The sequence below is a fragment of the Pinus tabuliformis genome, chromosome 5_2 (assembly GCF_031772625.1).
Source record: "Pinus tabuliformis cultivar Carrire ecotype Pingquan chromosome 5_2, CPIR1, whole genome shotgun sequence".
Lineage (NCBI taxonomy): Eukaryota > Viridiplantae > Streptophyta > Pinopsida > Pinales > Pinaceae > Pinus > Pinus tabuliformis.
Genome location: NC_142306.1, coordinates 931158293 through 931174797, shown reverse-complemented (window position 1 = coordinate 931174797; position 16505 = coordinate 931158293). Strand labels below are relative to the sequence as shown.

Genomic DNA, 16505 nt, shown 5'->3' with positions numbered 1-16505 from the left:
TGATGATAGCCACCAGTTGTAATATTAATGTGTAAAATAACTAGTAATATTGAAATACAAATTATAGGCCATTATTAAATTGACAATAAAACTTTGAAAATGATGGCCTAAGCTATCATCATACATGAATTAGCCCGTGGCAACTTGTGAAAATTACATCATTATAGAATTGTATAATTATATTAAATCTATATATAAGAAAAAAAAATAGCATATCAATTTTATTTATAAAATAAGTTAATCAAATGCAAATCCTAAACCATTAACTATACATAAATCCCAAAATTAATACATAATCTTTACTTTACTATAAATTCTATTCAATAACAATTATTCTTAAAAACTTCAAAAATAAAAATAAAAAATATGATAATAATAAGAAAATAGACTAGTTCAAACTATCTATAAAATTGCTCTCAATATAATCTCTTTCCACTTAATATTGTAAATTGTATTCTATGATTATCACTGTAAACCACTAAAAAAAATTATCGTAATCAATAATCATTATTTTCAATGATTAAAAAATATTTTAACTAAGAAAAAGATATTCCAAAAAATGTATGTTGTTTTTTCCTATATTGAAAGAAGATCTCATATAGAAAATAAATCCATTAAAAAATTGATCATATGGAATTAAAAAATTAAAAAACACATTTATATTAATTAAATAATAATATATGATATATGTTATTTTAAGATAGAAAAATGTTTTAATTACATTATTAATTAACTGATCAAATCTCTTCACCACATAAGAATATAACAGATTAATCAACTAGAAAATATCTCTGGATTTAACTACTTCTAAAAATGAAAATGAAAATGCAAAACTATCATCTAATCTAAACTAATCATTTTCCTCCAAATATATGTGGAGACCACTAATCATTTTCTTCCGCAACATGCCCTAGTCAGATTCAGATTCAGAAATGGCTTCCTCAGTCACCTGTCCAAGGCGGTTCAACTCATTTTCTGAATTCTTATGGATTTTGGCGACTAGCTGCTCTAGCGATGCCTCAACCTCTCGCAGAGTCGGTCGTTCATGAGGATCCCCTTTGCTGCACATCACACCTATCTTCGCCAACAGCACAACAATTCCATGCCCTATAAATTCACTTACATCATGTTCTTCATCCTCTTCTTCCATTCTAATCTCCTCCACCAAAGTCGTGTCAATCACCTCCAACAATCTGTCGGGGAATGCATGGCCCACCCAACTCTGCAATGATTGCTCCTCTTCTGAAAACACTGCATCTGTGGGCTTCTTTCCCGTTATCATTTCTAATACCAAGATGCCGTAGCTGTATACGTCCCCTTTCATGGACGGGCGGCCTCCTGTACCATATTCTGTAACCAATTATATATATATATAACCTTTATTAGTGACTGATATATAAAACCTTTATCGCTGACTCAAATATTTCCCATATACAACATTGCTCAATCAATCTAGTGTATCAGTACTATTTACCTGGTGCAATGTAACCAACAGACCCGATCACATGACTGGAGGTGTCCCCTGAAGCGGCTGCTGCTGTTGAATCGTTCATGAGGCGTGAAATACCGAAATCTCCAACATGAGCCGTCATCGTCTCATCCAGTAAAACGTTGGAAGGTTTCAGATCACAATGAACAATGGCCGGAGAACAGTGATGGTGAAGGTATGCCATTCCATGGGCCACGTCCTTAAGAATGCTAAGCCGTCTTTTCAGATCCAACCTGCAATTATTTTCCCTACAATGCAAATGCTTATCCAGGTTTCCCTGCGACATGAACTCCATAATCAAAGATTTGACCTGCAAACTTGAGCATACGCCCACCATTCTCACCAGATTCCGATGGCGGACTCTTCCCAACGTCTTGCATTCTTTTATCAGTCTCTTGTATGCACCTCCTGATGTGGCAGACTCTATAACTTTGACAGCAACGATTGTGGCGTTGTCTAATACGCCCTTATACACTGACCCATGGCCGCCACGCCCCACTAGGTTATCCGGGCTGAAACCATTAGTTGCTCTGTTCACCTCTTCCTCACTTACAATCTTCGTCTCGCGGAGTTGGCTCCTCAGCATCCTCCCTAATCTCGCTGAAATAATTTCCAACAATGCAGACTTTCTGCTACGAAAATATATCAAAACCATGAAGGCTAGGCAAAATACCAATAGCAAAGTTAAACCAACCGAAGTGGCCAAGATAACTACCCTTCTTTTGGAATCATGATGGTGCCTTGTCGTCAATTTACAATGAGGTAACTCTATCCATCTGCCACAGAGTCCACTGTTTCCTAAGAATGATGTCAAATTCAGTTTTCTGAAAGCTCCAGAGGATGGTACTTCTCCTGTGAAGTTATTGTATGACAAGTTTAAATGCGTAAGCTTCTGTAATTTCTCTATAGAGCTAGGCAGGGGACCGGAAAGCTTATTGAAAGAGAGATCCAAATCTTGAAGTCCTGCAACTTGATCGATTGATGTCGGAATCGTGCCTTCCAATGAATTGTGAGAAAGATTAAGGTAGTCAAGTCCAGCACAATTCACTAATTCGCTGGGTATGCTCCCTGAAAAATTATTGTCAGAGAGATCAATTGCTTGAACCATGTGCATTCCTCCCAGTTCGGCAGGCACCCTTCCTGTGAGCGCATTATGTGAGACATTAATGTAGATCTGTAGGTTATGAAGGCTAGCCACTTTGGATGGCATCACGCCGCTTAGCTGGTTGTAACTGAGGTCCAGAACCTCGAGATTGGATATATCATTATCCGGTATATTACCACTGAACTTGTTATAGCTGAGATCTAATATTCTTAGCTGCGGCAAACTTGCAAAAACAGGATGAATTTCTCCAGAAAAAGCGTTTTGATAAAGGACCAGGTCATACATAGCTTTCAATTGACTGAATTGATAGGGTATATTACCTTCCAAGTTATTCCCGGCGACGTCCAGCAGCTGAAGAGTAGACATCCGTCCTAGTGCAGAAGGAAGGCTTCCAGAGAGCAAATTGTCCCCTAGATTTAACAGGATCAATCCAGTGAGATTGCTCATCTCCTGGGGTATCTTTCCAGTGAAATGATTATGTTCCAAATAGAGATAAAGCAGATTTTGAGAAAGACGGCCTATGCTTCCAGGCAAGTCGCCCTTAAGATCATTGTACGCAAGAGCGAGTACTTGCAGATTGGTGCAGTTTGAAAGTGCTCCAAATACGGAAATGGATTCCTCACTATACAAATGATTATCATGAAGTCTAAGTCTCTGTAGAAGACGGAGCTTTCCAAATTCCTGAGGTATGCCTCCCATTAAGAAATTTTCAGAGAGGTCGAGCCATAAAAGCTGAGAGCAATTTCCAAAAGATTTCGGAATGGTACCGTTTAATTCGTTTCCCCAGAGCAGCAGATACTCTAAATTTGAGAGCTTTGTACCTATCTCCCACGGGATTTCTCCAGTAAGCCTGTTGTCATACAAAACTAATTCGAGTAACTCCGTGCAATTAAGCAGTGAAGGCGAGATTCCTCCACTGAGCTGGTTTCCTTCAAGAGACAGAACTTTAATTCTAGCGAGCAAGCCAAGCTGAGAAGGGATAGTGCCGCTAAGGAAGTTCTGTCCTAGAACCAGAAATTCCAGCGCAGAATAATTTCCCAAGGATTCGGGCACTTTCCCAGTCAATCTATTACCGGACAGTGAAAGAATTCGCAGGTTTTGCAATTGGCCTAGACCACTCGGAATAGTCCCTGTCAAATTATTGAAGGACAGGTTAAGCAGCCTGAGAGATGTGCAATCTTTCAAAGCCTCTGGAATGGACGAAACCAAGTGATTCTGACTGAGGAACAGACGTTTTAAGCGACGGAGCTTGCCCAATTCGTTTGGGATTATGCCAGAGAAACTGTTCAAAGTAAGGTTCAACACGCCAAGAAAGGAGATATTGCCCAAATGTGGAGGTATAGTACCTTGCAGGCTCATGTTGTAGAGATTTAGGCCAGATACGCGCAGTTTGTGAGGGTTGCAGGTGACACCAGTCCAATTGCAGACATGGTTGGCAACAAAATCCCAGTTGGCCAAGGCGTGAGAAGGATCATATGTGAGGGAAGCTTTGAATTCTTGCAGGGCTTCTATATCGACCTGCAGTCGTTCACGACTTTTCTCATGATAATGATGAAGAAGATGGGCGTTTGCAGAAACAAAAAGGAGCATGAGTGTGGAGGTGATGAGGATGAAATCTGTGGAAGCTGCCATCGGCTCCTCAGATGGGCGATCGATAAAATGAAGGAATTACAAAAATATTTCAGAGGGTTTGGGCAATTGTGGATATCAACTACATTTGTGAAATTCCTTCCTGGCATAAGGAGTCATAAGGATTTTGGTGGATTTTCGTAAGACGTGGTGTGTTTAACTCATATCGTCCATTTCAGCTAAACTAATACTAATACTAATACCGCAAGTCGTCCATCTTGTCTACCCAAACGGTGTTATTTTTGGTTTTGGTCAAATGACGAACTGCTGGTCGTTTGGTTTAAAATATAAAATTCATTTATTCAAAAAATTAATATATGTGTTTACTGTGTGTGTTGAAAGCACATTAATATTCAATGGACAACTTGACGTTATGCCCAATAAAGAGACACATAAAACATATATTTCCAAAATATACGGCCATGACTGTGCTATGTTTTCGGAGTTCCTTAGTCAAGTTTGTTTTGAATTGCTGCAAAGTTTGATTTATGAATTCTAGACAAATTGAGTGTTTTATTGGATCTATTTAAAAATAAATTTTAAATAATAATAAGAAATTATTAATATGTTTTTTAATTCTAATTAAACACTTGAAAACATAAAAGATTTAGACAATATACATTAAAAATTTGATAAATGCAATTAGTGCACAAATTGTAAAATATGAACAAAGAAAACCTATCTACTAATATTAGAAGTCTTTTGGCCAAAGATTTTTAGGATGATATAATGAAGGTGTGCTAATTTTATTGTAGAGCCATGATTAAAATAAAATCTCATTAAATAGTTAATAAAAAAGTTGTAAATATTTAAATACTTATTTTGAATCAATGCTTATTAATATTCAGAAATCATTTCATTTATACAATTATACTTGTTTAAAAAATAAATTAACTTATACATTTGTCCTATAAATAATGGGTTTGTGAATGTATAACAACCTAGCTATCTTCATCTACCTTAGACTTCATTCCATTAAGTAATGGTATCAATTCAATTTTATTTTTAACAAATTGCACAAAGAAATAACAATAAGAACCACTCATGTTATGTAATTGGTTTCTGAATGTGTAGCAACCTAGCTATCTTCATCTAGGTTAGACTTTTCATTCCATTAAGTAATGGTATCAATTCAATTTTATTTTTAACAAATTGCACAAATAAATGACAATAGGAACAATTCCTTTAAGTTGTTGAATAGAATAACTTATGAGTTAGGATATTTAGGATTTTAGAACTCATCATGTATAAGTGGATTAAATCTTTCAACCTGTGTATATAAAATACATAACACTTCTAAAATTTACGCAACATTATGGTTGAAATTAAAGTTAGTTGTGGAGTTTAAAAGTTTATTTATGTAATTGTGTAATAATTTTTTGGTATCATGGTAAAATATGTGATATTTTTTCCATATATTTTTTGAAATTTGAAAAAATGAAATTAAAAGATCAATATTGTAGAAGGATTATCGAGATTAAAATTGACTTTTTTTGGATAATTTTTCTATGTAATATTTTAAGTTCAATTTTATTTTATTTTTTTTGTGTGGGCTAAGTAGAGACTAGTGGTTGTTGGGGATGATCGTTTTTAGAAATTCCCGAAGTAAAACAAGAAGAATTTGAAGTGTAATGACATAATGGAGTGAAAATTGACCATGACATGAGGGTTTACAAGATTTGTCATAATTTTGGCTACCCATTAGTGAACATGAAAAGAATAGAATGATGAGAGTAAAAACATTATTTGAAAACTATGCTTTTAGGTGGTATATTGAGATCGCTACACCAAGGTTGTGAAATCAATACCTAGTTAGCTAGTGTTATCCTACTTTATTTCATGGTTGGAAAGGCTCCATTCATGGTTAGTAAGCCTCCATTCTTCTCGGACGGAATATGTTTTCACTGAGTTATCTGTCTAGACAAACTACTTGATGAAGATGTGAAAGCTAAATTGTTCTTTTATGCTCTAAGATTTATGAATATAATACTTCCATAAAGTATCCCTTGTATATGAAGTTATTTCATAAATCTAGCATGGTATTATACATTGATTGGAATGCTTTTATCATTTCTTTCACTTGTATCATAGTTGTTTGCTACCATTTTTCCCACTAAAGATAGAAATCACATTTTGTGTAATGTAGAATCTTAATTGATACTACACTATCCAAATGTTATCTCTAAAATGTTTTCATTTTAAATTTAGTATAATAATTGTAGAACTCACATTTAATTCTCATCATATTTGCATCAAATAATTCTACAAATCTTTAATAAATCATCTAAGTAGATGTGGAGATGCCCGTATGTGTGCATAAAAACAACTTTCAATCATAAGGTAATATTGAAAAAAACAATTGTATTAATGATTCCTTTCCCAATGTTTCATTATATATATATATATATATGTATATATATATATATATATATAACATTTCAATAAAAATCACATTGATTTGCAGTTTTACATACTTTATTAAGTTTCTACCCACAAGACACCACTTCCCAAACTAACTAAAAACAAAGGATGATAATGGGTGAACTAGGATGGTGGAGAAAACAAAAAGGGGAGGAGGGTATAGTGATAAGAAGGGTGACAATAAATTTAAAGGTGATGGTAAAGATAAGAAGGGAAACTTGATCTCTAGATAAACTTAAGGTGCTTAATCTATATAATAGAGATGGATTTCTTCTTAAGTATCTATTGATATTGTTGTTTTTTCACATTTTAGAATTAGAAACAATGGTTCAAATCACCATTTTCAATAGCAAGAACAAAAAACTAAAACTATTTTTCATTATTTTATGAGAGTGAAAAGAGTAGGAAATAATGAAATAATTATTATTAAGTATTTCTCATTGTTTCGTGTTAATGGGGATGGGGGATCATGGGAAACACTTATTATTAAGTATTTCCCTCCACCCAAATCTTCATGGCGATGGGTGGAAATATTGGGAAATACTTGTTATCTTTGGTTCTTAATCTCCCCACTTTCATGAGGGTGGGGATGGGAATGGAGGGAATAACATGAAATACTTGTTAAATATTTCTTATTCTTCCCACTCTCATTGAAAAATAATAGGAAAATTATTATTTTATAAGAATTATCAATAAATTTGTCCATGGGATCTTGGATAGACGATGATCACGTGCATTGTTAAGGCACTCCTACATATTAAGTCACTGGTTCAATTCCCCGCCCTATTCAGGTGTTATTCTTGGACACGACCATAGTGTAGCCTCATCGTTATCAAACTTACACCAAAAAAAAATTATCAATAAATTTAAATTCCTAATATATATATATATATATATATATATATATATATATATATATATATATATATATATAGATATATATATATATATCACATAAATGAGTACTTGTATATGAAATCCATTCCCGACCATGGAAAATATTTGGGAGAGTTACAATGTTGTTCTTCTCATGGGCTTCTAGATTGTCAAATTGTAGCGATCTACCCTCACCCAAAATACATAAAATTTCCCCAACCTTGATAGTACTTTATTATCCTAAAAGTATATATTCGACAAAAATGAAACATAAGCAATACACATTTAACACCATTCATTACATAGATTCTTAATGAGCACTATCTATAGGGAAATTGAGGGTTATGACTCGAGGATGTTCCCCTATTGGGCTCATCGATCGATTATTCTTGTGTTGCAGATCCATAATTATTCTACGCAAAGCTTCAACCTCATCCTCCAAGTGTGTAATTCGTTGTTGTTGAACTTCAACTAATTCCAATGTGGTGCAATCAGAGGCTTGTTGTTGATACAATATGACCTGTAAATCATAAATTTCAATGTTCATTGCTTCATCCTCCTTCATGTAATGTTTTCATACGATTGGTGCATTTGAGTTTGATTTTGAACTTGAATCCATGAGTAGGTATTGCTGAGACCGAAGCTAGAAGAAAGAAGAAGGACCTATTGAAAATGAAGTAGCAATGGAACCTCTAGTTTCTTTTCCTACACTCAGAGATGTTCGGCCATATAGCCTAATTGCCAATTTAGGGACTAGAAACCGAAAAGGAAAGGGGAAACAGAAGAGGAAAATACAGTTCATTCCAAGATGCAAGGTTCTGAACTCTAGTCAGACAAAATGCTCCCTAGTGCACACTAAACTAATTAACCAGAGAATTGACACAGTTACCTCTAGGCCCAAGAGAGCGAGATGCCAAACTTCCTAACTACAATGATGCTTGACTCCTTAACAAATTTCCCAGTGACAGAGGACCTAATTAGCAACCCAAAGCTCATCAAAGAGCTTTTATTTTCCCCAACTACACAACAACCTTGCTAACAAAACTTCCATTTGATTAAAATTTAGAGGGTGGCTATACCATAACCATCCCCTCTCACACAGAATGGAGAGAACAAAGTTGCCTCTCCTTAATTTAATCTCTCTACCAATAGATAATCCCATGTGATTCTACAAGTTCGCATCACTTAAGCTATGGTTCCAAGGTGAAGTAATCATTGCCCAACTAATTGAGAAAACATCTTCCTCATATGCCATGAACTATTCGTTACATTCCCATCTAATATTTCTCAGTCCACATGAATTAGGCACACTGATAAAGATGATGGAGAGAGATACCAAAGGATTTAGTTGAAGGATATAAAGGGGCGGCATTGGTGCCAATAAATGCAACAGGTTTTCAAGCAATTGATCCTCATGAGGTGCCACATTGGGCTAGTACGAAACTAGCCAAATTATCATTGAAAGCGAGATCATATCATCAATATGCCTAATGATAATACATGGAGATAGAAATTAGGGGAAAGGATATAATTTAGGGTTGTTCAAATGAGAAAAGGATTTTGACAGTGGATCTATAAATGGATAAAGGCACATGTAGAGATTGGGGTTACAAAGATTGATCATGAGCTTCATTTAGGTGATGACAACTTGACCAACAATACCATTAATTTTTTATCGCCCCTTTTCTAATAGGCAAGCCTTATTGGTGAGAATATCAGGCTCACTATTGAGAATTTGAAGAATATGGAAAGAGGGGGCACTAGAAAAGGAGCAAAGGATATCTCTAATATGATCGAACAATAAGCTTAGCATATTATCTTTTGGAGGTGTATTGGCTCTTAGAAGTCGAATGATAATTAGGAAGGAGTCTCCCAAATAGTTATGTATTTGATACCACTCTTTTGGGCTATTAATAGCCTCAAGTAAAGTCCATACATCTCTATTTGATTATTTTTTTTCCTACCAAGTCCCCATAAAAAAATTTCCATAATTTCCTTCAGGATTTAGAAGAATCCCTCCCCCTCCCACCACACCCTAAAAATTCAAAATATTATAAAAAAAAAGTAGGAAATTAACTAATAAATACATAATAGATTTTATTATAAATTTGTAGTATTGATTTTATAATATTTTAACCTAAAATACTTAATAAGTAAGCATGCTTTAACTTCGAAGTATTTTATTTTTTTAATATTTTAACTTAGAAAATTGAGTAAAAAATCTTTTTTTAATTGAAGTAATTTAATAAAAATATAAATATATGAAAGAATAAACAAATTAGAATAAACAATTTGGAAATAAAGTTAGTAGATTTTAGAATATTCATTTTGTGTAGTCTAACTATTCTATTTTTTTGCATGTTTCTAGGCATATTTTCTGGTCTATTTTGTCCAAAATCTAATTGGGGTTTATTGGAATTATAGGATTGAGTTTTGTATTCCACAAATCGAGGTGCCCCAAGAGTTTCAAGGTATTGAATCCATTTATGTCTTCAAACACGAGTTAAACCATGAAAATTTATAATCTCACCAAGAATTGTACCATCAAATTTCCAGTCGAAAAAAGACAAAACTTTGGATTAGTGGTATTGGTTAGCACCAGTACTGCAGCAATAATGCTGCAACTCCTGGGCTACCTACTTTACTCTTATCAATGTGGTAGTTCGTAACAAACTTGGAAGCATCGGTGTTGTATGCGCAAGTACTAGTTCTCACTGCAGGTTGTCACTTGGTCAAATGGCGCAAGATCACTAGGAGCTCAATCCAACTTCTATGAATTTCAGAAGAAGATCTATGTGTGATGAAATGAAAGAAATATTACTCTACAGAGGCTATTCTAAGTGCAGAAAGGAGAAAGACTCGAATATAAAGCAAAATCTAGTAAACCCTACTTAACCAACTAATTCTACTTTTGCAAAAAGCACTATGAAAACCATGAAAGGAATGCCATTACCTACTAAAGAAAGTAAACAACATCTAACCATGCTATTTCTGGAAGTAAATAAGCAAAAAACATATTTTTGGATTTTTATGTATTTTTATGTGAATTTGACATGCATGTAATTTATTGTGTGTGAGTGTGACAGTGAATAAGTGGCATTGAAGGGAGGTTTTGGAGCTTGAGATGATGTAGGATGGTGTGGATGGGTCCTAGGAGGTCTCAAGTGGATTTCTGGATGCTTTTCCCACACTCGGCCTTCAAAAGAAAGCCTATAGGAAAAACTACAGGAGGACACAGGAAATCTACAGGAGGAAAATAGGGAAACTACAGGAGGCCTACAGGAGGAGGCCGAGAGAAATTTCAACTATTTTGAAGGTGTGAGAGTGGGTGGAAAAGGTGGATGAAGGTTAGAATTAGGTGTTAGGGTGCCTAAGGTCTACCATGAGTCACCAGGGGAGAGAAAGAGGATTGGGTTTGCTCAAGGAGAGAGGAAGAAGTTCTATGGAAAAAATGAAGGAAACTAGGGGAGAATTGAGGTGAGATTTGGGAGACCTATAGGGCATGGATCAGATGGAGGGTGTGATTGTTGATAAGCTAGCTTACTACTGGAAGAGATCTGCTGCATAGAAACCGACAGTCAACCAAGGAAATCAAGCAACAAGTGAAATGAGTGCATTTGGGAAAAACAGAGTTTTGCATAGAAAGGTCTAAACTATGATCTATGAAAGGAAATGCTGAGAAATGTTGTAGGAAAGGAAAGCATTAAAGGAGACTATTGCAAATCAGGAATTGAGGATGATGAAGAATATCTAAAGTAAAGCAAAATTGGACTATTAATTTACAAAAGAGCTGCAAATAGTAGAAGTCCTATGAATGAGGAAATTCTGTGTTTTTGGGGCAGCAAGAGAGTCTTTGCCTCAAATCATGGTCCCAAAGGGAGGAAGGGAGGCCAAGGCACTATTGCTAGCCTTTTGAATATTTGTTGATCACTGCTTAACCTGCTACAGAAAGCACAAATGGAAGAAAACTACTAAATCATCAAAAGCAACCTATTCTTAACCATAAGAAAAATACATCTAACAGCAAACTAATCTACAAACTGAAGAAAAGCATACAAATACAAGTAAAGAGGAGAATGGCTGCTTGGATTAGGCCCTAACCCAAAAGCTTCAACCCTCTGAGTAAAATCAGTGTTAGCTCAGAAAGGATTCCATCTTATTATCAAAACAATAGCAAGGTTACATGAAACTGTCACAAAATAATAAGCTCGAAATTTGAGGAGAGTTTACATAAGCAAAAAATCTAACCCTAGTGAGGCCCTAGGCCGTTCTACTTATACAAATGAAGCTACCAATAACTTCCTTAAAATAAAAGAGGCTTGGCTCCCAAAACTCGAGATAATCATCAGTCATCCTCCACTTGCTTCGCTGCCTTCTAGTGCGTGATTCGATTGCTTGTACTCCGAGCTGAATGAAGGGGAATTCGAAGTGAGGAGTAATAAATGAGGGGGATTCCCTCATATAAGTCCTCTCCTCTATTAACTTCGAGTTATTGCTGCCATTTTTCCATTGGATCCTTGACTTTGACCTCGAAATCCATCAATAATCTGCATTAAATACATGTTAGACCACATGGCATAATAACTAACTCAACTCACTCTATAAGCATAAATATAATCAGAAAATCATACAATAAGCTAAGATAATGGTTGATTTGACTAAGTTAGGAGGTAAAATGAGCCCATATAATTACCCATTTATGAGGCTCATCATCACCCCTTATTGATGGTGATGCTCATCCTCTGAGCAACCTAGTCAATCTCCTCATCTTTTATGGCTCTGGTGGCCTCCCTAGCATTCCACGCTTGTGATGTGGTATGTTCTTGTTTGCCATAGAATCCTTCCTTCCTGTCTATGTCCTTCCACATCTCCTCCTCTTCTTCTTCTCTTCTACCTTCCAGCATGCCTAACAGTAGTGGGGGACTCAATTTGAGGTTAGTCCAGTTGACCTTCATCCTCTGCATGGAGCATTTGTACATTGGCACTCTTTTCAATGCCTCCTTCAGCCTCATGGGGGAATGATATTCCCTGATCTGCAAACTGTGTGGTAAGGTGTTCCATCTTCTCATGCATGCATGCACACAGTCATCCCCAAGTAGCCTTTGCATATCTTCAAAGTGTGCAATGGCTTGTGCCTAATTGGTGAGATATTTAGGGGCAATCTAAGGGTCATTGGGAAGCAGGTTGTTTGTGATGATGAGTGCCATAGGATCTAATGGCTCAGCTCTTATCATTAGTGGCTCATTCTGCTCCTTGATCATCAATCTTTTTATTTCTGCTGCCCTCAATTCTTCATGGTTCATCCATGAGGCCATGGCCATTAATTGCAGGTCCCCTAGCTTGGCATTGGGGTCCCACACATTCATGTCTATGAGGGCCATGTTGTGTAGGTAGAATTCTTCCATCTTTGCTTTATCCTTTGAGGTGCTTTGGTCACACAAATCCATGAACTGTCAGTAATCTTGGAAAGACATTGTGCCTCTTTGTGCCAAAGTATTTATTTGGAATTGAAGCCATTGGTCCTTTAGATAGAGGCCATAGGATTTGGCTGGTGTTCTACATTGCAATGCCTCCATGGATAAGTTGGTCATGTATGCCAGCTGAATCTCTTTCTCTTGCAACTGCCTCCTTAGTAATTCATTTTCAGTTTGAAGGTGGCTTCTTGTAATGGATTCCCTATCTCTCAGAGCACTCAAATCTCTGCCCATTTCCCTGAGTTTGTTTTCCATATGGCCAACATCCTCAACTCCTTTGGATTTGGCTATTTGCATCCACCTATGTGTTCTCACTCTTTCTTTCTCCAATTTGAAAAATAGGGGAATTGCAAATTTATGTGGGATTATCCTACCTCCCTCAAGTAGATTGTAATAGGAGGCAAGACTAGGCTAAGGGTCAGGTTCTTGTAGCTCTGTTGCTTCCTCCTTCACCCGTGGTTGTCCTTCTATCATTTTCTCCATCTTTTGGGTCTCTTGTAGTTTTGACAGTGTCTCCTGTAGAACTGTCTGAGCCTCCTGTAGGTTTGGTTTTGGGTCCTGTAGTACTGCCTTTTCCTTCCATGTAGAAGATCTAAGAGTCCCCCTTTCATATGTGATAGGTGTCTTAGAAGGATCTTCTTTCCCCTTGGCAAAGGGTGAATCTTCAATGGTAATTGGCACTTTTGAAGAGGGCTGAGGTTTGCCTGTTCTAATTCTTGTGCTCTTCCTTACCCTGAAATACATAGAGGTTTGTCTTTTCCTCTTTTGCTTTGGCTTAATTGGTGTACTGAGGGCAGTGAGGGCAACTTTTGCCTCCCTTTCCAAGGTCTCAGGGGACTCTTCTCCTTGCTTTTCCTTCTCTGACTCTTTTTCTCCTTCTTCTATCTCTTTTTCTTGTTTCTTCCCACTCTATTTCTTCAGCTCTCTCCTCATCTATTTCAGTTTCTTCCTCCTTCCTTTCTTGTTCTGCTATTTCACCAGTGGCTTCACCTTCTCCCCCTTGTTGTTCTTCCTCCTCATTGCTAGCAGGACTGACATCATAGGTTAATTCCTTTATGTCATCCTCAGCTGTCATCTTTCAGAAAACTTCCCATGCTATAGGGAGTGCAAAGGTATGGAGGGCTTCCTCTGCTAGGATTTTGATTAAGCCATGGTGAGCTAGTTGCTCTGAATTTCCTGCTTGTACCTTGGTGTTGGAGTCAATGAGGGACTACAGGAAGAAGTAAGGGATATTGAGCTTTTTAGGTGCTAGAGTATCCATGCCATATCTTAATTCTTGGAGGATTATAAAGTGATATCCATACACAATGTTGTACCTCCCCTCACAAGAAATGTATTTGATTATGTGGTATCTAACCTCATCCCAGGGATATGGTATACTATCCCTTCTAATTCCATTTTTATCTTCAACAAGGGTTTCATTGTTTTGGAAAAATTTCTTCTTGGCAGCCTGGCCAATTGGTTTCTCATCTTTACTCCAAGGCAGCCCAAGAGGAAGGGTAGTGACCCTACTAATGAATTCAGGGGTTATCTCCATGGAGAGGCCTCTAATGGTCATATTAGCGTGAGTTCTTGTGTGAGGGACCAGAGAGAGAGCAAACTCTTGGGAAATTTCATCATCAAACCCTCGAAATTTCTCAAAGAAATTCATCCAGTTTGCCCTTGTGAATATGTCCACCACTTGAGGATGTGCATGGAGCCTGGTGGAGTTAGTGGGCTCCTTTATCATAAACCCTCCTATCATACTATCTATACTCTTTTGGGGAACCAAATATGGAGGTGGAGACAAAGAATTTTTAGAAAATAAAAGAAACAGAGGAGACTGTGTTTTTTTTTTTTTAAATAACAAGAATTTTTTTTATTTATTTTCTTCTCCCCTAAAGACTTATTTCATCCTCAAATTGAGATCACTTCCTTCATGTATTGATATTAAACAGGGAGCATGCATGAACCCTACCTCTTCATATTGAAAATCATGCTAAAAATCATGTTTTCTCCCTTCAAAAGGACTCTCTTCCCCTCCTGTAGAAGCTCGTTGTTCCTCTTGTAGATTTCCTGTAAGTGCTCCTGTAGTTTTCCTGTAGGTGCTCCTATAGAAAACGCAGAGAGAAATGATATGGAAGAAATCGATGGAGGATGGTGGTTACGAGGCTGTGGGGGCAAAAGGAGATTGTTGTGGCTGAGTTACAAGGAGAGAATGAAGAAAAGGTGGTGAGAATGCTTGGGGAGGAGTGTTTATTACCGTTTATGGATATTTTCGGTTATGAGTGCTGAGCTGGAAAGGTATATGTTACACATATTTGGATTGTTGGTCCCAACCTACTTGGTCATCATGGCCCCTCCTCATAATCATCCCTCATTATTGCATCGAAGTTCACACTTCCTCCACTACTTGTCCTTGGCATCTTGTGTTGGAGTTGATTGTGCGCACGTGTGGGTGACATCTCGGATGAGTGGAGTCAACTAAATGAAGGTGGCCAAGTTAACTGGCCACCTTTCCCTCATTCAATCTCAACCATCTCATTGCTTTTGCATGACTCCTAATTACACAAATGCAAACAAAGGAGTGAGTTAGTTACTTACCTGTGATCCAAGTGTATTTGTTGTGAGGTGTTGTGGCTTCTCTATTGCATGCCTTCATTTCCCTTTATGCATGTTGTCTCTGCTTGCTCATATGTGGTTGTGTGCTTGTGTAGGTTCCTCTCTGGCTGGAGCTAAGCTTCAAGTGCCTTTACAACCTTCATGTGTACACTCTATTGCTGCTGGTGCTGGATTTCCAAGGGATCAACTGCTACAGGAATTCCTACAGGAGCTCCTGTAGCTACTTATCTCCTTGAAACTTCAGCTTCTTCCTATGATTGGAGCTTGCGAATGATGGTAGAGGTATAGATACAGATGGAGAGGTAGTAGGTAGGCTTCAGGTGAAGTTGATGGTGCCTTTTCTCCTCTTATTTTTTTCTTTTTTTCTTTTTCTAAAAAACGGTTTTCTGTGTTTTTCTTGGGTAGAAAAAATAATGATGCTTGGGGTGTGATGCAAGCTTGGAAATGATGGCAAGGAGGTTTGAATATTGTAGGAAGGTTTATAGGTTCTTCATGAAGCTTCTTTGTCCCTCAAACTACCTTCTATAGCCACTTCTGGCTCTCTGTAATTCCTACAGGAGCCTCCTGTAGAAAACACAATTTTTGAAAAGGAGGTACAGTGGGGTGAAAGAAATGCCAAAAATGATGGAGGAAGGTGTGGATAAGATGAGATGGGTGCTGGTATGAATGTCAAGGTCCACTTGGCACCTTCTTCTTCTTCCTATAGCCCTCCTGCAAACCTGCAATGCAACAAAAAGATCATTTTTCTTTCTCCTTTTCTCTCTTTTTTTTTTTGAAAACAACTAGGGTGCCTCAGAGAGGTTTTCACCCTAATTTCCTGTCTTGGGCACCTCCAAGGGAGGTTTTCACCCAGGGATATTATTCTTTTTTCTTTCTTTTCTTTTTTTTGACATCACTGGGCCACCTCAGA

The 16505-nt window shown here is 37.0% G+C and overlaps 1 protein-coding gene across 1 annotated transcript; it reads right to left on the bottom strand.

The window, feature by feature from the left end:
• Positions 1 to 780: 780 nt before the first annotated feature.
• LOC149162312 (uncharacterized) lies at positions 781 to 4347 on the bottom strand. The gene is made up of 2 exons (XM_089435664.1): positions 1475 to 4347; positions 781 to 1350 (listed from the first exon to the last, which is right to left on the bottom strand). Exons 1-2 carry the CDS (start codon positions 4224 to 4226, stop codon positions 911 to 913), a joined length of 3192 nt encoding a protein of 1063 aa, XP_089291790.1. The 5' UTR covers positions 4227 to 4347; the 3' UTR covers positions 781 to 910.
• Between the last annotated feature and the right edge of the window lie 12158 nt (positions 4348 to 16505).